The following is a 23,258-nucleotide window of genomic DNA, read 5'->3' on the forward strand; positions in this document are numbered from 1 at the left end:
TATTTTTAATGACCACTCAGCACTACACTCCCCGAAGGTAACTGGACAAAATACAAATAATAGTGGAGGGTCAGAAGATATGGAATTCACAAGAGACGACTATGTGATAGAACTAGTAGCAATAGTCCACTAGACAGGGTACATCATTCGTGGTTTTTGAAAAATACCCATCAGTAGCTCTTCCTAGGCGCCCTTTTCATCATGTGGGTTCCTTCTAACCATGAAGGATGGTATATTAGTTTGGTCAAAACTGACAGCATAAGGACCAGTGATGATATATCTGGGTCGCAGGGGGCTACTGAAAAGCAGTGCGAGGGGGTGTGAAAAAGTGCAAAAAGTGCAAGGTAGTGGTATGTAAAATTAGATAGCTCTGGGGAAAAATTATTTATTGCAGACCTCAGAGTTTCTAAGAATTAAAAAGAGCGAAATTGGTAGTTTCAACTAATAGCTACCAACAGGTTGGTCGACATGTTTCAGCAGGATTCCGGATCACACAGGTATCCACTGCATTCCTCAGGACCTGTGTCGCTACTGCTAGTGTTGTGTAAGAAATATAAAAAAGGAAAAGGTATCACCTGGGTATTAGTGAAGGATCATTCTCCCAGCATATTACGCAGGAGAGTACTGCCTCACCTCACCTGGCAAACAGCTCAGGTAATTGAAGCACCGCTCTGTCCGTCGGTACTTCCAGCGTCCCTCTGGCTGTAAGTCTCTTGTGAATTCCATATCTTCTGACCCTCCACTATTATTTGTATTTTGTCCAGTCCTGTATATTAGCCACAATGGCTTTTAACATTTCTGAATTTATTGCATTGACAAATACCTGTTAAAACAAAAGCAAAGCCACCACCATCGTTTCCGTTTGATTTTAACTGCTTCATTTCCAGAGCTACTGATGCCAAAGCAATTTAGTGACCAGTTTTAATCTTATCAAACTAATAATCCCAACCGCATAATAGGCATTAACGGCCTTATAGAGGTCTGCTTGTGCTTTCGCTGGGATATATGCCATGATGTAAAGGCTACCGTAGTGCCTACCACAAAAGGGAGCTCAACTATTCATGTTTACACTACTTAAGTGTCCAGTCGGATGGTATCCTGACTAAACGTGTGCAGAGCAATCCACCATAAGTTGTGAGCTGGTCTGCAAGATCAGCAGGGTTGTAGGTCGTGATGACCTTGCAAATGACTTGGCTAGTTTTGAAGATGCTGCAGGATGGTAAAGGGAGTCAATGAAGGGGCATGATGTGAACATCTCTTCGAGCCCAAGATGTACAGAGCATCAGCGAGTAGGATTTTCTTGAGGAGGATCTATGAGGAGTCTGGGGGGCCATAGAGCAGGGCATTACCACAATACAGGTGCAAGGAAGACAGCTTAACTTCAGTTATGAAGTTGCTTTCAGAAATAAACTACTTCACCTTCTTAAAAAATGTTTTAAAAAATAATGAACAAGAATGAAGCTATGTTTTTAGTTTTTTTTCCTTTGGCAATATGTTTGAGGGTGAGACTGGTGTGCAGTGGAAATTAAAGGGTCATGTAATTAAATAAAATAAGGGGTTGCAAGAAATTAAAGTTCATGAGCCAGGTTCATTTTCTTTCCTGCTCGTGTTTGACTTTCAGGTCTAGAGGAGGCGAGACAGTGTTTGAGGTGTTCCGTGTATTGGAGCAGAAGACTTTGAAGTAAAGTGGTTTCTTTTTGGCTATTGGTGAGTTTTGAAGCTGTTATCTGTGAGTAGAACCCCAAGGCTTTCAATAGAGGGTGAAGATTACAGAGAACAATACAGAACCCTGTGGGACTCTGAAGATGATAGGGATCTGGATGGGCCTATGGGGACAAATTGGTTTTGGCTGGAAAGGAAGGAGGAAAACATGTGAGGGAAACTGCAAGGAAGAGTTGGTAAGTGATGGGTCGGTGACTGCATAAGTAATAAGGCCTAGAGTAGATTTCTTTAAGAGTGGGAGGAGATTCGATGAAAGAAGATGATAAAATATAACCCGCCTTGTCTTACCCTACTACTCTTAGAAAACATTTTTTTCTGAACCCACTCAGTACAGTCCCTACTCCTGCTTTCCTCCTAGAGGGGTAGAACAAATTGAGCCAGAAGCACTGGAAAATTAGTTCACAGCAGCTGGGTCAAGAAAATGTGTCAGTGGAGTGTCAGAAACGTGGAATCTTACTCAACAGGACTTCACTTCGAAACACTGTTAAAAGACTGTACAGAAAACAGTAGGAGAGTGCCCATTGTAGGTTTCAAGGGCCAAGTAATATATCCAACTACTGGACAAGGCTGTGAGATTGTGATTGTCACAAGATGATGCGTTTACGGACATTAATCTGGTTTGAGATCCTTTCTAAACTTTTAACAAGTCCTAGATAGTTGCTCATTAGTAAGGGAATTTCACTGGGAGGTTTTCAAAAGAAACTAACTGTATGAGCCAATCCAGGACAAGAATGCAAACTACCATAATAAGATGCATTGTCCTTTCAGTTTGACGTTGCTGTCTATCTAGCCCCACAGCCCTCAGTAGCTTTTGCGTTTAGTAGGGGTTAAAACTAAATTAGGATTTTTTTTCTTCTTAATATATACTTGTCACATTGTGTACTCAACCTACAGATAAATTGAAATGTGCATAACAGATCTAGAAAAAAATAAAATATGCCTTTGAAGATACCAAACACCAAAAACGAGCCAATTTGTACATTCAATAACACAGTTGTCAGTCTACATTATGGCTCAAACACCCAGCACTGCTCACAAAATACATTACAGTGGCCATGTGCAAAAATATCGCTGTACCAATAGGAGATTGGAAAAGTAATGAGAGAATACAATATCTATGGTACTTCTGATTTACAAAGTGTCGAACTTTGGTATAACATTCGTCACCATTTGATTTTTACAGTTGTGTGCGACCCCGTCACAACATATGCAAGCTTTTAAATACAGCAAATACTAAACAAAGTTGAAATTAATTTCAGCAAATTGTCCTTCTACAACACATCACAAAACTGTAGACCATAACATTTCAGCAAAGAAGCTAGGAGTGAAATGTAAGTGCACAATATGCTCAGTCGCACAACGATAGGGATGATTGGGTTTCAATGCAGCTCCCACAAACGCAGTCTATCAACCATACCTGTAGAGGGGGTCGTGTGCCGCTCTCAGATCACGAAATCTATCAAAAAGTGGGTCTCTCAGATCTTGAGGGCCACGTAGGTCACGCATATCAAGAGGGTTCCGAAGACTTTGCAGACTCCTCATGTCTCTTATATCTCTATGGTCAATTAGGTCTCTGGGATCCCGAAGGTCTCTGCCATCTCTAGGATCATGGAGGTCTCGCATCTCTCTAGCACCACGAATATCCCTAGCGTCTCTTCTTGGGCTGGTACGAAGAGGTGATCGATCCCGTCTATCATCACGGCCATCTCCAAACGCATTTGGAGCTCTGAGAAAGCACCCAAAAAAAGAAGAGAAAAAAAACATTAAATACGGGAAGACAATTTCTACTTTTACTGGCACAGACATCAAAGTGAAACCTACCTTTCCTGCCAGACAAAAGGTTTGAAACAGCAGGAACATACCAAATAGCTGAAACGATGGCCTAACATACAACTCTTAACGGCCATTAGAAAACTTAAGTGTCGTTCATAAAGAAAAATAAAACAGGAAAAATCAAGTGTATATAAAATCGGGACAGTCAAGATAGTGGATTTCTACGGACTTTGCAACGAAACAAACTTTAGATATTCTATGGCCACATGTGTCAATTATGTGGTTCAAATGTATTGTTAGAATGAGGTCTTGATCCATTCAGTGCTTACAAGTCAGAGCGTAAATAAAGAGTGGATAAAAGCCAAAGTACTCCCAAAGCCACACAAAAATAGTGAATGCACAAGCCAGGAGAACATTAATTTCAGGGCACTCAACATGTCGAAGCCGATTAACTGTGCTGGGTTCACAGAATACCCAGTCTACAAGAGCAAGAATGTATGATTCACGACATTAACAGTTTTGAAAATCAGTGGAGCAATTGTACACCCAATAGTCAATGACAGACCTGCCCATGGTAACTCATGCTGCATGTTCACACATGACCAAGACCCGACACGCACATCAAGATGTGTAGGTGTAGGCACACAAGAGTAATTAGCTTGCCCAGAATATCAGATCTAGACTTCAACCTGAAGACTGAACTCATTTTAACTGTCGCCATAAAACGTGGTTTGGTTATCATTTCAGTACATTAATCCTATCAGCAAACCACGGGTCCAGAACATTGGAACAGGCCCTCACCCTAAATCGCCGGGATCCCAAAAAGAGGACACGTCGAAGGTTCGACTGCTTTTGGTCATGTCTCTAATAACATGGTAATGGGAGGTAAATGCAGCAACCGAGACTTATTTCTCGATCACAGTTCTGTGATGACACAAGGCCCTCTTTGTAACCGATATCTACAATCGGACAAAGAAAGTAGGTCATGTGGGGAAAAAAAGCCATGGGGCATGTGATCATTGTTTCTAAAATCATATCAACGATTGTGGGAGGACTGCAGATAGTCACTTAAAAAAATAAACGCATTGCATCAGGTTTTAAGTCTTGAACTTTTAAATCACAACTCCACAATAACCTCTAGTATGGAGTCATGCAACTATAAAAACATCTATATTACACTAAAAGACGGGAACATTAAGCCCTTACCTTAAACTCACGTCTGCTATCAGAGGCGTGCAGCTGGGAAATTAAAAGCGCAACTTGCCACATGTACCACTACAGCAATCACTGACCTAACTGAAACCGAGCATTGTAATGTTTAAATGAGGCCCGACGCAGAGGATTACTGCACGCTGCGATCCTATCCCAGGCCTGACAAGTTAAAGAATCGATGCAGAATATCTCAGCGCATCATTTTTTTCTACAACTCAAAGGTCCTACGCAGTGGATTGACCTAGGGGCATGCAGAAGTTAATGTACATTCATAGCTGGTAAGCGCAGCTCGTCATTCCTAAAACATCCTCGGATATAAAAAAAACGAACTGCAGGTCACCTTTAAACGCTATGCACTGCAGTACACTCGCACAAGTACATAGTAGACCTTAAATTACAGGTGGGAAAGTTAGTGGAATGTACTCACTAAAGTATAGCATGCCATTTCTAAACGGTCAGTCAATTAGGTCTATAGTTTGACCTAATATGTACGCCATGTAATTTTTTTATTTTACGGAGTTTTATATAGCGCGACAATTGTAAATTGTTCCTATACTATAGATCTACAAAAGTAGACATTATGCAGCCTAAACCAGAACAGATTATCCAATGAATTGCAGTATGCAGCCAAGATTCCATAAAGGACATCTGACTAAGTCACATAGTTTGATGTAGACTGAAAATATGGAGAGAAAAAAAATGTGAGCGATACGGCGATATCTCGTGGTACCTAATGGTTTAAATGTAGTTTGATCGTGACCAACGCCACAAGATGGTTTAAGTACTGTGTTCATAATTTAAGATGTTCGTTTTTTAGCTTTAATAATAAATTTTAAAAAAAAAGGTCCGTTCGGTACGACACAAAAGAAGCATGTAAATTGATACAGGACAGCAGTCGAGCGTTGTAGTCCACTAGATGCATCCAAATTCAGAAATAAATAGCACCCAAATGCTCTTTTGGGCGGAGTTACAATTCCAAAAGGAGAAGATTAAAAATGACGGGAGGAAACGTGGGTGGTTCGCGCAATGTGGGGATATCCTGAGAAATTGCTTATTGTGTAAGAACATCAGCTTTGGCAAACTGCATCCATGTGGGACCAGGCATGTGGCATAGAAGGATGCTGGTAAAAACAAAAAGGTACAGCTAAAAACAATGTTCAGATACATACAGGTTTCCTATGTAAACGGAGAATCTTGCAAAGTCATTACTGACACCATTTTTTTGTAAAGGTAAGTCAACCTCTGAAATTAATGTTCAAATGATGACAGCATTTAAAAGACGACGAAGGTTATTAAAATCTAGTAGGTGCATGTCGAAGTTAACACGAGGGGAAAAGTGATTCGCACTGTGGATAAACACAAATGCAGGGAAGATTTTTCAAAATGCGGAAATAATTCAGCTCCCTACTGGAGATGCAATTGACAAGGCGGTTAGAATCCAAAGCCTGAAGTGATAATCTTTCAGCGTTTCTCCGTCAATATTTTGCCGATACTGGCTGCTTAACAGGGATATAAACAGACGAGGAAAAAGGAGTAACATCTGAACATGGTGTTTTAGTCAGGAGATTTTAACCAACCATCCGTCTGTAAATGTTTTCTGCCCTCTAGGAATCCCAATAGCTACTGTCAGGTGGGTTGGGGACGTGGAAAACGTTCTGCAGTCATGGCTAGCTGGTATGCCAATGTCCGGCGGCGACTCAATGCTTCACGGTACTTTACCTTCGCGGTGGGCTGGACCTGGCAGGAGTCTTATTCGTATTTCTTCTTTCTGCTGCCATATTAACATCTGAAAAGAACAATCAACCCATCCAATTCAATGCTACGGAAATAAAACAAGATTGTAAAAACATCATTGGGAAAACAGACTTTAAAGAATGAACAAATAAAACGCAAGAGGCAAATAAACACACTCACGCATGGCTGACTTATAGTTTTAATTCTACTAAGAAAATAAAAACATCCTTAGACATGTTTCTTCAGAAGATTCATTCCGTTTTCGGAAATCACAGCAGGCAGACATCCTTCCACAATAGCTCTTTTTTGTGAGGAGGGGGTGGCAGGTCACAGAGCAATGCACAAGGCGGTAAAAGAACCACCATTCAAAAACCACAATCCTAAATGTAGTATCCGGGTGGAGGAAGTTTCACCCACGGGTTCCAACACATGCAACGAGCCTGTTCTTCTAAGCTTTAAAGCCACGGAATGCAACAGGCATGATACCCAAAAGCAGAAACTTGTATTGGACACCCCTTGCGACGAGTGTAACTGACAAAAAGCTTTGTAGAGAAAAATATATAATAAAAAGGTGGAGGGGGTGATCCGAATTGGATCTAGTTACATAAGTCAGCAGAAAACAGAGGGAAGCCTCAAGTCGTCAGCCTAGAAAAAGCCGATAAAAACGTATTAATCCGGGCCCCAGCTATTTTTTTTTTAGCAGGGATTTTCAGTACCTTTCTAGAGACCTGCTCTGTCTGCAGGCATTGCAAAAAGGGTAACGGTCACCAAGGACCCACAACAAGCATCAATGCAGCCATGAGACAGTAGCAGTTAAGAGGACAGGAAGGCATACCTGCATTGAATTCTACATGGTGTATTGGCAGTGGGCACAATGGCAGACGGCAAATAGAGTGCACAATTAAGTAATGTACAAACTACCTCGGTCACCCTACTGGAGGATAGTTATTGTAAGTGGTAGTTTCATTTGTATACAAAAGAATTTCCTTTAAAAAAAAATCGGTATGGATTTCATGATATGTGAAAATGTGCAAATATGGGTATCCGAGATGTAGAAACATAATGTAGCAATTTATTTCATGTTCAGGGGGGCTACAAAATTTGTGATACTGATAAGAGGAGATGGTACAGTTTGAGATTTTACGTATTCGCTTTAGTACAGAAGAAAAACCGTGAGCACGAGTAAAAAAAAAAATTGACACAGGTAGGGCACAAACGTCCATTAGCAGACGTGTTAGTTGTTTATCAAGCAAAGACAACATCCAATATGTGCAAAAATGATGCTAAAAGCAAAGCGTTGCAACAAAAAACCCACCCAAAGTTGTAAAATTCTTTTTGGAAAATAAACAAGAAAATCCCACCGAGATGTGCCAACCGTTAAAAGCGCACCGCACAAGTGCAATCAGCTTGCACTAAGTGGGACAAGGCCACCAACTATCCATACGGTAGTATTACATGCGTACGCAGACTGCTGTATTTTTTCAGCGCCACAAGTCGGGGGTGTGTACAAGTTAACCTTACCTAATTTATGCCCTTTTAACAGACGACCATTCTCACCGTCCGCGGCAGCCTGGGCATCTTCAGGACGTTCAAACTGCACGAAACCAAAGCCACGGAGCATGTTGTGTGCTGGAAAAGTAACAGCAGGGCAAGAACAGTTATATCTCCAGGACAGCACTGTCCACCCGGCATGTCACAATCTAAAATGGCCCTCAGAGAACTACTATGCTCATCACAACTGTCCCGAATTAAAGTGAGCATACAAGCAGCTCACTTTAAACAGCTGCGTGATCCACTACTTAACAGTAGTGTACCATGGATTTGGTCTATAGCCAAGGTCAGAAGAAAAAGCCAGTCAATGCATTGTGAGAGCGGGTGCGTTGTAGCGTGTGTTGTATGTAGCGTGTGTTAATACTAAAACGTATCTGGTGAGAAATTTGCAAAACGAACTCTACATAGAAGAAACAGAGGTGATTTGCTAGTTCTGGCACACAATGTTTTAATATCAGAATTGTTTTGGGTCAATAAAGAGAAATTTATTCTTATTTTGATGTTAGAGGCTAGCGTCTTTTTTAAGCAGTTCTTGGTGTCTTTCAGTCACTTTGCTACAAATGAGGCACCATGTGAATTTACCTTTTTAATCCATAATAAAAGTGAATAAGAAAACAGTAATTAACATATTTCCTCTAGTGAATTTGGGCCACCGCAGGGTGTCTACGGAAGAAAAGGTATGTGGAGACGTTTGGGTGGACCAGCTGGAAACTGATTTGCTTGCCACAAAAAAAAAAAAACACCCATCAATATAGACGGAGTCAAAACGCACAGACCTAGTGGTAGTAAACTGATCCAGAAAACTGTGAAGAAGACTTTCAAATCAATTTTGTAATGCCCTGAGGAATGTGGTTAATTACCCATGCATTTAAGTAAGAGTGCAGATGAGGGAAAAGGAAGATAAATGCATTACATATTCAGTCAAAAGTGTGAGTGACCCCAAGGTGCCTCATTTGAAGTGACGCAAAACAAACTTTACAAGATCAATCCATAAGCAGAACAATTATATTGCTTCTTGCTCATAAAAGACATAAAATTAAAATACTAACCAACGATCTTGCCATATTTGGAAAACATTTCTTCCAACTCTGTGGGAGTCATTTGGAATGTGGGCAAATTGCCGACAAAAATCCTCCTTTCTAAATCCTTGGGTTTATTGCTGATTAGTTTGTCCTGGCCACCTGCCCCCTTGCTTCTTGCAGCAGCCATGATGCTGTTCCGGTCCAAACGTAACTTCGCAAAAAAGAAAAACGGCCAAGTATATCATTTCATGTGCATAAAGAAACGCAGGTAAATTTAAGTGAAAGTTAACGCAACTGCAGGCTCAATTAACACGGATTTTGAGCGCCAGAGAGCAATCAGCCCAGCGTTACTGATGCGCATGCGCAAGTCGTATCTGCATAAGGAATCAAGGAGTAAACGAGACGTTTGAGCAAACAGTGGAACCCGTAATATTATGCACTTGTTGGGCTCAAGCCATAGGATGACTTTAGCCAAGTGAAAAGGACGCACCAGGAAAATTGTTTTCCTATTGAAAAATTGCTTTGAAAAAGCACAAACTAGTTCCTAAACGTACCTGAACCATTGAGCAATTAATACCACACAGTAGTGCTAAATATTTTTTTGTAAAACAGCGCATTGTAAATAAGACAATTATCCGTATGTTCGTAGAAATCTTAGTGAAAGATTCCCACGCGAAATCCGGAGGAAAAAGATACAAGATCCTTAAAAAAAAAAAAGTTATCACAGTAAACACCCTCTTCCCCCCCCCCCCCCCCCCAAAAAAAAAAAACCGTTGAGGCAAAGCGAACACTTTAACATTAATGCATTGCAGTACAACTTTACCTTCTGCAAGTCACCCCCTTTATCTCAGGAGATCTCTCACGTGAACAGAAATGCCGATTTAACGTTTTATCGGGAGTTACTCCGTTGTAGATTACTCCAATATTTAAAGTTTCAAACGAATGTTTTTAAAGAAAAACTTTACTCACCTGTAAAATTCAGATTACATCTTGTGATGCATTAGATACACGAAATAGACTACAGCCACCAGGTTTTGGGTTCAGAATATTGCAAATGGTTTATCTTTGTTTCTTTTCGGATAAGCATTTGAGTGACCCTGGAACACGTTCCCTGAATAGCTACATGTATTTTCCCCCATTGGAATAGTGGTCTGTGTTGTGACCTCAATGTGCAAGTTGTTCTATTGTTCTTGCCCAGGACGGGTCACATGTGATTCTACAACACAAGCCGAGGACGAACTGTTAAAAACAAATAACCCTAAAGTGTGCGTGATCTCTAAATTATATATTTTAAAGTGGATAACAGAAAGGAGCTAAATATGAAGTTTTTTTTAACCGTCTGCCGGACGTGGGCTACTTGTGGATGAGAGTCAGCAAATGGTATATTCCTCAAGTGCAGCACTGTTGCTCCCCCTGGCAGAGAACTACGGACATGGCGTATTCTTAAAAGTGTTACCTTCATCCTTGAAAACCAAACCTGAACGCATCTAACCTCAGAAATACAATCTTTACACTGCGTTGGCTCAATTGGGTTGTGCAAGGGCAACAAAAAGCGTTTTTTTTTTTTAAATGGAAAAAACCCATCTTTAAGCTATTAAGTATTGTTCTTCCACCGAAAGCCAATATCTTACCGACTATGCGCAGTGATGTTACAACCACTTAATATCACTTTCCATATCAACTTCTGGAGTATGCACGAGTGCAATAGTTCGAAAGATGTTCTGAAGTTCTAATATGGTACTGGTTGCATTTTGGTGGGATAATTCTAAGAACTTCAATGAATACCTTTATAGTCCTCATCATAAAATAGATGCATGTTGACCATTCTTCATTAAGCAGATAGATTTGGCTGTCAATTCAACTTACTATCAATATTGGGCTTGTGTAACGCATAGAAGGATACTTAATGTCAGTCTTAAACCGAAGCTTGTAAATCAAGTAGGATAACGATTACAATAGTTTGCAAAATGTCCACTTTACTGCTTAGAAAGCGCTTGCTGTCAGACGTTGCATTTTTTTTTTTGTTTTTACACGTTTGGGAAGGAGGAGGATTATTCCCCTTATTGGATGGTTATGGGAGCTGCAGTAATGGAATAACTGTTAAACTTCTTCAGTAACACTAGCCGATTATTTAAAGAAAACCCACTGATCAGAGTAGATCTCCCCACACTTGTGGAAAAAGCTACAGGCATTTGAGGATATGTGGTTTAGAATAACAAGGGTGTGGGCCCACTACTTTAGGAGCCTCTTGCTCTGGATCTAACATGTCCCCGAAAATGTTCCCGTTACCTGCAGAGCTGGTCTAAATTGCTGTTGCCAGCTAGTTGGCACGACTGGTGCCGTTATCTTTAGCCTGTGACATAAGCATGTTCTATTATACTACCGGCAAAGTTGAATTTGGAGTCACTTATTTTACAGTTTATCTTCTTTTGTTTCAGCATCTCAAACACCTCCAGGCTGAAAAGATGGTTTCAACAAAATAAATACTTACAAGATCATGTTGAACTGCTGGTCTACTAAAACGGAATTCAATTGGTATTTTCTCCATCAGTACTGGGGTCAATCTAGACTAGAGTACAGAGCATTCGGGCATGGACAACAGTTTTGAGTTCCTCAAACTTCGGAGCGGTTGAATGTTTGAGGAACATATTACGTAATCTCCTCCATTTATGCCACTGATGCCCAACAGAAAATTAATACCTGTGAATTGTCAATTCATGAAATAATTGTGGCACCAGCTATTCAGTCTACAGTGAAATCTCGCACGAGTTGGGCATGAACTCTCTCTCAAAATAGAATCCTGTGGTGAAGCCTTTTAATTTCACTAAATTCTCAGACCAATTTATCTGGTTTAGACAGTTTTTTCATTTTCAATCAGTCATGAAATGTTTTAACTTGCATGCATGCACAGAAAAAAAAGACTTCAGTACTAGGTAGTTGGTGCCTTCAGTAAATTCGCTCGCTCTACGTCCACTTGCAGGTTAAGGCGATGATAGATTGCTGTCCTCGGAACGCTGCCTGATGGGAACGTGTTTAAGCTAGAGGCTATGCCTTTGTGGGCTGCTCAAATAATTCCTCAGTCATGCACCTTATTTTTTAAACACATCACTTTGCACTGCAACTCGTTTGATCCTCCTGCTGAATTTTCATCTTTTTATTAATTATGTAGGAGGAAGGGACAGAAATTGAGGGGGGGATTTAAATTGTTGACAGTTGCTCCAAACAAAATCTTAATTTTCTTTTGGGATGCAATTGTGACGATCGAGTAAAAGGTGTTTGTGTTTGCATGTTTGACGAGTTTGCAATTTTACGAATTACTTCTCATTTAATGTGAACCCTAATCAGCCTTACGTCCTATTTGCATTGTTGGAAACCCTGAACAAAAGTAGTTTGGTTGGACTTGCGTTAGTGCTTTGGAGCTTGATTATGCAGAGGGACTTTGGTTCTTCTCTTGGAGCAATACCCCGAAAGGTGAGCGCCCTTATCCCGCTAAATTAATTAAAGACAGTGTGGTGGTTATCAATTTAGTAAATACTTAAACGGGTTGTTTCCCCACGTTCAATGCTTCGCAAACCTCTCTAACCACCTGGAGCCTTGGCCGGGAAAAGATTGCAAGCCATTGCAAGAATATAGCTATGCTTCAACTGCTTTCTCCATTTCATGGTCTTGACTGAGACAGAAACAAAGACTTTGAAGGAAAAGAAACTTCAGAATGGTCAACCCATCAATGGAAGGGGTAGGATGCAAAGCATATGTATATACAACACAAGCTGTAAACTAGTTGCAAACTCAATGTGGTACATTTCCGTTGCCAGTCCTCTTACACAGAGGATCTAAAAATAACAAACACAACTTACCTGGCAATCAATGATATAACCTCAAACCAGGCCAGTGGAAACATTGATTGTTTCCAACCGGAGATTTTTCTTAAATAATATGAATTTGCAGCACCTGTCATACACCCCATTCTAACTCCATAACTTGTATTAACCAAAACATATTTTCTGGTGCAGTTGTAAGTCACGGAGCAACGCCACAACAGACAGAAAATGTTATCTTACCAGCCTTTTACTGCTGACAGAATGACTGGAGGTATTTAAATGCGTCACAAATTTGATTGTGCAATAATAACCACCAGTTCCTAGGCTGTAAGGTAGCCTATCTGCAGCTGGAAATCAAAAACATTAAACACCTTCCAAGTAATTTAATTATGGTGGCAAGAAGGATGTATTCTAGGTTATCCAAGTTGGACTGAGACAGTTCCAGAGGCGTTATTTAGTGAAGGCACAATTTCAAAACTGAATGCAGATTTAGAACTTGACTAACGAGCAGAATAAATGAGATGCACATTTTATTACAAGTGGTGTAATAACGTGCAGCCGCATTATCGGACTAATTTAGTTTTGCACGTTTCACACAATCAGTTTTACTGTAGAAAATGGCAAAAGGCACCCAGCTCCAAAGTAAAACAAAACTGCGAACAACATTTAGAAAGGAAGAAGCTCAACGCGTTAGGTTTCACTCAAACACCATTTTGGAGGCACTTGAGACTGGTGCACAAGTGGTGGAATAGCGTATTGAATCATGTGCCTTTAATTATACGATGGGCATCAATACCTAACTTTAACCGCTTGGTCAACACTTCTTTCCATCCCAATTTCCCCATACTAATGTGTTTCCTATTAAAGATGTCCATGTATTCCCTCAATTATCAACTGATGTTGTATTGGCTTTATTCTATCACAGACCATAAGTTCTCAAAATCCTAAAATGTATTAAAATAATTTCAGATATTGATACCAACACCACAGATCATTCTATGCACAAGTGCCAAAATTCCCAAACGGTGTCCGTTATCTACAGCTGATTGTACAGGCTTTCCCTTTCAAATAGGTAGCCATATAGCCTAAAGCTGCATGCCCCTGCTGCAATTGACACCGTTGCACTCGTATTGTGAATGTATGTAAAAGACATACAAAGCTCAATAATGCCCGTTGGATAATAAGCAGGGAAACTTGTTGGAAACAACTGCCTACTTATAAAACAACATATATACAAATGCAAAACAAAGAGAAAAGCACTCTTATAAACACATTAGGAAAAAGAACATCTTTAGAGACTTAAAATTAGAACATGACATCCCAAGTAAGAGTCAGAAGTCAAAGTTGCATCAAATTCAAATCAATATATGTAGACATCATAATACAAGCACCTTTTGAAGACAACAGTTCTTTATTTGCTTCAACGTTAAAAGTAAAGGAGAAGGGCACAGCCAACACGTTTCGTTCCGAAAGATTAGAACTTCTTCAGGGCTGTTAAAAACGCAAAATGTAGGAGCACATACAATACAAAATCAAACATTATGTACACATTAGACCAACACATACAGAAACATGGTTAAAAACACCCACATACCAAACATTCCAATATAAATCACTAGTTTCCACATTTCAATTTCTGAAAGCTTTCTAAAGAAGACATTGTGGTGCAAGCAAACATTAATACAAACATAAAACTGTGTGCAAGATAAAAATCAGTAGGCACCAAAATCATAAAAAACAGTGATATCTTATTTAATATGCAAAGTAAATACAACTGAATACAGACGCAATTTTTCGGGACGAAACAGGTTAGTGTCCTTAACCGTAACTATTAAAGCTGAAGCAAAGAAATACAAAACTACCATCTTCAAAACATACTTTTATTGTGAGGTCTACATATAGAGATTTGAATTTGATGTAACTGATTTCTGACTTGGCATTTCATGTTCAAATGTAAGTCTCTACTGGACTATCTTTTTCCTAATGTGTCTATAGGAGAGCTTCTCTTTTGTGTTAGTCTTGTGCAATTATTGGGGCATTTTGGACGGTTGGTGCTGGGAGTGAGCACCCTTTTAATTGGAAATGGTACAGAGTGTGGTAATTGTCACTGTTAGAAAGTTAACCTTTTTGGTCTGTTCGCCCCCATTTTAGGTCTCGCCTGGTGTTGGCAGCGCGCATGCGCTGCTCTAGCCATGGGAAGGACCTAGAAATCGATACAATTCCAGAGTGCACGCAGAGGGACAAAGATGTGCACGCACGGACTGGATGCTTTACTCGCGGCATGACACTGGGGACTTTTCTTTCTCGCCGTCAGTAAAGCATCCAGTCCCTGCGTGCAAATCGATGAAGCCATTATAAATATCACGCATTGTGAGCATGGGCCGCGCTGGTTTGTCTTGGAGTCGGCCGACATTAGAGACTGCCTTGACTTTCAGTTCTCCATGCCTCTAATACACCGGAAACATCATAACACCAGTTTGACTCAGCCACAAATACATTATAACTGGAGGGCTTTGGGTAAGTGTTTGTAATGTGCGTGTGTGCTGCGCAGTGCAAATGCACCCGTGACACCGAGCCAGGAGGGGCCACGCCAACGAGCCCTCAACTAACAAATGCAGTTGCGTATTTTTGCCATTCGCTCTCACTTAAAGTGAAAGCGCGATGCAATTATAAACAAGCATCTACAATGCAATGGTCTCGGCATTATTTTGCACTAATGCTGACGGAGGCGGGCACTGATACTGTACATGTTCTTTGTGCATGAGGTACACTTGCACGACTGCAGAGGGAACCATTCATTAATATTGCCCATGCTGCAGCTGCATGATTCTTCCTCACTCACCCCATAACAAACACACAGTCTCTGGTGTGGGCAGTGGAGGGTCAGGTCCAGTTATGAATACTGCGTGCCAGCAGCTCTTTGCCAAGTGTGTGCCACTGCAGGGAAGCAGCCGCCACCCTCAATATAGTGCCACCTGGGGCGGACCGCCCCCCTAGCCACGCCGGTGGGGTGGTGAGACCGAGAGAAGGAGGAGGAGGTGCAGAGGAGGGGTGTCCTGGAAAAGGACGTCCAAATCAGGGGAGGGGGATGAGTTGTGGAGGAGGGAAGTGCGGGCCGGGAGAAGGAGGAGGAGCGGAGACCTCCGGGGTCTGAGAGAGGGATCGGGGAGTGTGCGAGCCGAGGGAGGCCGAGGTCAGTGGCAGAGAGCAGAGGGCTGCAGCCGCAGAGAGGAGCCCGGAGCGCGGCAGAGAACTCAGGACCAACAGGGGGTCGGGGCGGCCCCAAGGACTCCCAGATCAAGCAGCAACGAGGAGTTCGGGGCTGCCCAGCGAAGCCGGAGGTAGCAGACACACATTAGAATTAACACCACCAGTGCGGATGTCATTTCATACTAAGATTGGCACTGTTTCCAAAAAGACTACTTTGACCTTCCCTGGAGGCTATGAAAAGCTTTCCAAATACAGGTTATCCCCATGAAGCATTTGGAAAGGTGGGACATCTTCAAGAGACATACTGTGTACCGTTTATCTTCCATCAAGGCAGAATTATTTGTTGTTTGTGTGGAAACCCGACAGATCCAAACTATCACATGCATTCTCAACCTTTAAAAAGACACAAGGGGGCGTGGCCAAGATGGAGGCGAGGAGGGACACTTAGATCCGGGCTCCTCGTCGCCGTGCACCAAACACAGCCGCAGCTAGCTTCCACGGGGGCCTGACCGACACCTCATGGCTTCGAGGAGCTCCTGAATTTGCATGCTCACACTCTGGTGGCAGAGAATTGCGGATTGCCCGGGGGGCGACGGACAGTGGAGGGCGCGGCCTGCCAGTCGTGCGCCGCGCTGCGGCAGCGGCCTCACGTAAAGGGCGGCCCCGGCTCGAGGTCGTCAAGGCTGGCTACAACTGGGAAGGCCCGCGCTACGCGGCCCGGGTGACGAGCGGGCAGCGCACCAACACCTCGCCAGCAGACCACGTCTCCTGCGCCTGAGAGGACCAGCATCGGAGGTGCTCCTCCGCTGCAGCACTGGGAGGCATGGGACATTGTCGCACCCCCGGTGGTCCGCAGACTGATGCGGCACCGATTAACCTGACGCCGCTGCCGAGGATCCTCGCCCTCATCACGAACTGTAGCTCCAACTCACGGCTACAGGTAACAACGGTTGCCGCCTGGATTGGGAAGCGGCCATACCCAGCGGGCCCCTTGATCGGAGTCGAGGACTGAGAACGGTAGGGGCAGACACTGGGGGGAGTGTCTGTCTGCGCTTGTGTGTGTGTGGCCGCATGCGTGCAGGGGGAGGTGTGCCTGGGTATGTTTGTGCTTCCCAGGAGACAGCCTGGCCGAGCACGGCGCGTGCCAGTTTCAAATCGCCTCAAAGGCGATGCGCGCGGCCAGGATTGTCTCCTGTGAAGCACACATGCCGACAAAAGAGCTTCGGCGGAGACGCGCTGCCGCGCGTTCAGCCGAGCCCTAAAAAGCAGCCTTTACGCAATGCTGAGAGCTTGTTCATATGTGCTGCAGTTGGTTAACTGCAGATCCGCCTCGGACGCACTTAATTAATTTGCCACGCGGAGCAAAACGTAGCGTTTTCGCAGAACTATAGCAGTGTTCTTTCATTTTCTGCACGGTCCGTCTCTAACGCGCATGTTTAGTTATTTAATTACTTTCGGGCAACACCGTTAGGGGTGTATGTAAACCAGCCCGTAGCTCTAAAACTGCAAGCCTTTGTCACCGCCTCTGTAGTTCAGGAGCCCGATTTGATATCGGGGGAGCGGGGTTAACATTCGCCCTTGTGTAAACTTTGTGGGGTATTTTTGGAGTGCACCCTATTGAAGCAGGGCACAAGTAGCCAGTCGCTTCAACCCCCCAGTGTGTGTCACCGCGGGCTGAGACAGCTTCCCGGGCGCACACACACACACACAGCCGCACCCCAGTACTTTACAGATCTTTGAAATACCATTTGCATGTTAATGAGGCATAGTTTTTTCACCCCTTCTAAGAGCCCCTGCATCTCCACTCTGCCTACTGGTGGAAGATTTAGCACACCCCCAATACTGCCCCTGAATCAGGCTGGCGGTGTGTGTTGCAGCACATTAGTTGTGTGCACACGTTGTGCCCTGTTTTTCTACTCTGTTTTACTCATTGTACCTGCTGCCCATGCCCCTCCGACTACAAGCGCCACTGACCGGAAGCTGCACCTCTCATAAGCCGGAAACATAACACCAGACTGACTCAGCCACAAATACATCGACTGGCACAAACGCACCACACAAGGCAAAGGAAAGAGACTCACCAAGCATACTACACAAATAAACGCACTGGAAGGCAGTGACGTGGCACCCACCGTCAGATGCAACACACGCAGGCCTACAATACTTACAACACAAACACATAAAAACACACTAGGACACAGCTTAACCAAGCACATGCCACTACACAGGCACACAGTTATACGGAGTATTACACCTACACACAGAAGCAAAACACACATGCCTGCTACTCACTCTAAAACATGCATTGGCATAGCCAACAGGTCTCGCTTTTGTGTTCTTATCAGTATTTAGTTATGCAGCACAATATCCTTGGTGCAACAGCAACCGTTGCATGGCTATACACTTATATGGTCCCAAAGACGAGACCCATTGGCTATGCCAATGCTTGTTCATGCTGAATGGAACCGGTGGTAGCTGACTGTGTCCTGGGCAATGTTAGTCAGGCCCAGTGCCATGTTCCACACAAAAACACACATTGAGGTACACTTAACTGGCATGACCTACCCTACAAGTCCATGGTAGATAATAGGGCAAGGGGATAAAGACTACCTACAAGATCCTAGTATGATAGGGACAGGCAGTTAAGAGACCAGCTGCCTTTGTTGCACTTGCATGTGTGCAATACTGAGAGCCTGAGGTCATTTTAAAAGCAGCCCTGCTTTTAAAAGTAAACTTTCACTGCAAACTCGACTTTGTGGTGTTGTGGGCACTTTACACGGGATAATCCCCCTTATTTTTATACTGCAAGTACCTCCAGTGGATTACTGCCTTTGACAGAGCTATCCTTTTGTTACTTACAATTCTTAGTTCCTTTTCCTTTAAAAAAATATATATATATATATTCCAGCAGTAGCCTAAATAATAAAATAAAATCCACGAAGCAAGAAGAGGATGCCACACCACAGGCTGTTAAGAAGTGTCCCTGTGGAGGTGAATAGGGACCTCTGTTGGTCACAAGGTTCTGCACCCTTACGCAACTGCTAGGCTATTTGGGAAAAAACGGAAAAATAACCAACAAACATTATTTGCAACGCCATTAGCTCAAACCTTCAGTAATGCGAGACCGTTGCATTGCAAATGCAAGCACTGGCATAGCCAATAGGTCTTGCTTTTGGGACCTTATATGTATTTAGTTACGCAGCGCAATATCCTTGGTGCAACAACATCAACTGTTGCATGGCTAAACACTTATATGGTCCCTAAGACGAGACCTATTGCAATGCTTGTTACATCTCTTATAAGGAGCAAACATAATAGCCCGCCTAAGTAAATTTCTGCTATTATGTATCTGCCCAGTACCTTGCAATGACATTCCAGGTGTATGTCACAGGTGTGCACATGTGTAGTTTAACAAGATCATGAAGTAGGTGTGTGTGTCCCCAAGTATTGGAGGACACGGTGTTCTTGTATCACCTGCATTCTAGTAGCTAGCGGGAGAAGAGACAGACAAAGTGAGGAGCAAGACAGATACCTTTAGAAATTCCACAAGGCCGTTAGAGAGAGAATCGGCTCATTGGTCTTTGGGACCAGTGGCATTTGGTTGATGGTAGGGAGTGAGGCGTGAATTACAGTCTTGGTCGAGAGAGACTAGTCAGTTTCTAGGAGGCTGGCTCTTTTTTCAGGTCAATGATTACTCTTTCTGTTGGGCTGGCAGCCAACTTGAAAGAACCATCCGGTTTCACAGTTTGAGACAGTAGAGCAACATCTAAAAACAGTGCATAAAAAGTTGGACTAAAACCACCCCACTTTGTTCCAGTTCAAAACCCTTTATGATCGGAGATGGGAGTGCTCCGCAGACTACTCAAAAGGACTAGTGTACTAAAAGGGATGGTGCCTGCCTAACAGCCAGTCTTCCCAGAGGTGAGGGGACATGAAGCACTCTTTGCGCTGGAGGAGTTGTGGATCAGCCCAGCAGCATCTAGAAACGTAACGGCCGAGAGTGGGACACATTTTAGACCAAGGCAAATTGTAAACTATGTTAATTGTTAGGAATTGCGAGTAATGTTTGTTTCTCAAAATAAAAATAAAAAACTATCGAGTGGAGCCAAGAGCCTTGGTTACGGCAGACAGTTTACTGGAACATTTACTTAACAGACCTCCCAATAAATCTCAAAATCAATAAGACTACAAAGGCTCCAAAATAGGGAAACTGGTTTACATAATCTGCACAAGCATGAGAATATAAAATGCTCCAATGGCTCCAGGAATACTTTGTTCACACAATAGGCCAACTGAGACAAAGGGTCTGAATTGAAGAAACTATGCTAAGCTACTATAATCCTGATCATCCAAACAGCATCTTGAGAAAGCCACGCCAAGGGCTCAGGGCTAAACGCTGTTGAATGATACGAGCCACAAATTCACAGCACGTTCTACAGGAAAAGCCTCAAAACTGAAGTTCCTACATATCAACTGAACAATGACTATTGGAATGGGACCCTTCCAGACCGGGCTTTTGGACACATTACAACATACTAGCAACTAAAGTGAGAAAAGTTAAAACACGCAGGCAGGTTTACAAGCACCATGCATAATTTTAGTGTTGTGGCTGCGCCACTTTTTGTGACACAGCAGCAGCGCAAAAAATGCAGCCCATTTATAATGTGACGCACCTAGGGAGATGTGTCACATTGTAAAGCCTTGCGTCACATTATACCTGTGTCAGGTATAATGTATGCAGGGTGGGCGTTCCCACGCAAAAAAAAAAAAAGAAAGCTACAAGATTTCACTGCGCCACTTCTAGGACGCCAGTGTGTCAAAAACTTATAACGCAGCACGCGAGGATAGACCTCTCCATGCATTGCTGGAGTTGTGTCGTGCTTGCGGCGACGACTCCAGGAACGCGTGTGATAGAATCAAATCCCTGATTTAGGCCCTAATTATTCTGTTACCGGTCACTTGCCCACAAACTGAACTATTATGTAAAAAAAGAAAAACACTATAATGTTGTTTAAATGTGTTAAACGTACATATTAAGTTGCACATTTGTATATAGAAATAACCTACAGCCAACTTTCAAAAAAGGTCTAAAAGCAGTCTGCCTTAAGTGTTTTTTCTTCCAGTTGTATGCTTGCTGAGAAACTTATCTTGAATATGTAACAGGATATTTGGAGCAGCAAGAATGTTTTAATTGTAGTCTGCAAGTGTGGTGTGAAAAGTCAAACACAGGGAAAAGCTGCAGAAAATGTATAAATTCTGGGTGGGACATAACGGAAAAGCAGGAAGCTTTTTCTATTGTTCATATTGTATTAGTGATGGAAGTTAGCCAAAATTAGTATTACAAGACTAGACTCGAAGTGTGCGTAAGTTGAGACTGACTTCTGCTTTTTTTTTTATAGCGTATCGCTCTCCTTTTGTTGCAGATGTGGTGAATTAATGATTTTCATGGATAAAGGGCAATTATGCCGACCAAAGGGGGCTGACTAGCTTCAGTACATAGGAAGGAGTTTGCAGGTACATGGGCATGCATTGGCATTGCCGTCACCCCACTCTGGTGCATGTGCTTGGACTTTGGAATGGGTCCAATATCAATAAAAGTCAAACGCAGTTTTGTGTCCTTTACTGCCCGCAATAAATAAATTGTAAAATAAAGCATTCAATATAGCGACAAAAAGGGATGGTGCAAATATACTGCAAGCAAGACGACAGCAGTGTCCTTCTCCAAACGGGCACAGTTGCTAAAGTGGGCTAATCTTGCCCCTTGATAGCTAGGCTCGAAAAAAACCACAGGAGGAATGTGTATGCTATTAAAGTCTTAAACAAGACAAATGCCAACGCGAATGACATTTAAATCAAAAGGTACTATACTCTCAACACCAAAATGTTACGTTGTTAAACGTCAACACCTTTAACCAATAATACTTTAACAGTAAGGAGTACCATTATGCATTCAAATAGCCATTGTCAAGCCAAATTGTAACTAAAGATCCTATGAGGTGGATCCTTAAACCCCCTTTTGCTTTAACTTTTCTTGAAAATATCTATAACACCATAGCATTAAGTGTTAATGTCTAACCAATCATCAGTATCTCAAAACATCTGCTATTCTTTGCACGATTCTCTACGAAATTCCTCAAAATGCCTTAGTGGGAAGGCCCAAGCCCTCGTGTAAGAGTTTTTATATCCTATCCAGCTACAATCGGGGTTTCCAATATAATGCGCATTTAAGTAGCCAGATCAATACAGAGTTAAACCGGAGAAGCCTAATTGTACCCCACCCCACGTGTAAAATGGATGTCGAACACTAACCTAACCATAAGGCAGCGAAGGTCTGTTCGTGGTCATGGGCGATCAATAGGACAAAAGCCTAGTTGGGGACCGTTGATTATTGCCTTTGTGCGCTTAACAGTTAGGAGGCAAAGGGTACCTTAAACATACGGAGAGCCAGCAACCTACAGCCGCCAGAAAAGAAGACCTGCCTGGACGTTATGAAATCTTGTCCTCAGAGACTATCCCTGTAATAACCCCGAAAACCCCATCAGCAGAGATCCGTCGCTCTGCAGAAGTAGGTCTCCACAACGCTGCGCAGTGCGTATGCATTATAAAGCCGGCTGAAAAGAGGGCAGGCCCAGTACAAGATAAGCAGGCCCGCTGCAATACATCATGGACACAGCCTGCCTTTCTCCTATTTCAGGCACACAAACGAAGAAAACGGAGGGCTTACCAATTACGGGGCAGATTAGAATTCCGGATACGGGCTTAACGGCAGCTTCTAACTCCCCGTCCCTGTCCGCGGGCGCGCAAGCTTTTGCTGCGAATGGCGGGTGATGGCTGCCGACGAGCACAATGACGCCAGATCCTCGTTCCGGCCGCTTGGCGACACTTTCACGACCCTCCCAGAGGACGCTCTTTACGACACCGAAACGTAGACTTCTGCAGCTCTCTATCGTGGACCCTGAGTGGCGGTTGGAAACGCAGCAAAAAACTGCGCCGTAGCTCCGCCCCCGCCGCCATTTTAGGACGTTTGTTGCAATAAAACAAGAACCTATCTAAACAGGAGGTGCTATAACATGGTGGAAGCTTTGCTTTACGTTTTCTCGCTTAATTGAGGAGCACGCAGATACGAACGTCAGAGGTCACCGTCTTCCTTCATTTTTAACGAAATTAAGCATTGCGGATATACTGGGTAACTAGTCAAATTGAAGACGTTATT

The 23,258-nt window shown here is 42.9% G+C and overlaps 1 protein-coding gene across 2 annotated transcripts in view; it reads right to left on the reverse strand.

Moving 5' to 3' along the window:
• NCOA5 (nuclear receptor coactivator 5) overlaps positions 1-23,002 on the reverse strand; it is a 42,940-nt gene extending 19,938 nt beyond the window's left edge. Inside the window, exons 1-5 of one of the 2 annotated variants that reach the window (XM_078651913.1) lie at positions 22,770-23,002; positions 9,042-9,225; positions 7,963-8,070; positions 6,427-6,493; positions 3,140-3,448 (exon numbers count right to left, since the gene is read on the reverse strand). In XM_078651913.1, coding sequence (XP_078508039.1) covers positions 3,140-3,448; positions 6,427-6,493; positions 7,963-8,070; positions 9,042-9,201 — 644 coding nt within the window. In that variant the 5' untranslated portion in view covers positions 9,202-9,225; positions 22,770-23,002. The remainder of the gene's footprint in view (positions 1-3,139; positions 3,449-6,426; positions 6,494-7,962; positions 8,071-9,041; positions 9,226-22,769) is intronic. The other variant, XM_078651914.1, reaches the window with a different exon arrangement.
• Positions 23,003-23,258: the final 256 nt, after the last annotated feature.

Source organism: Lissotriton helveticus, chromosome 7 (assembly GCF_964261635.1).
Source record: "Lissotriton helveticus chromosome 7, aLisHel1.1, whole genome shotgun sequence".
Classification (NCBI taxonomy): Eukaryota; Metazoa; Chordata; class Amphibia; order Caudata; family Salamandridae; genus Lissotriton; species Lissotriton helveticus.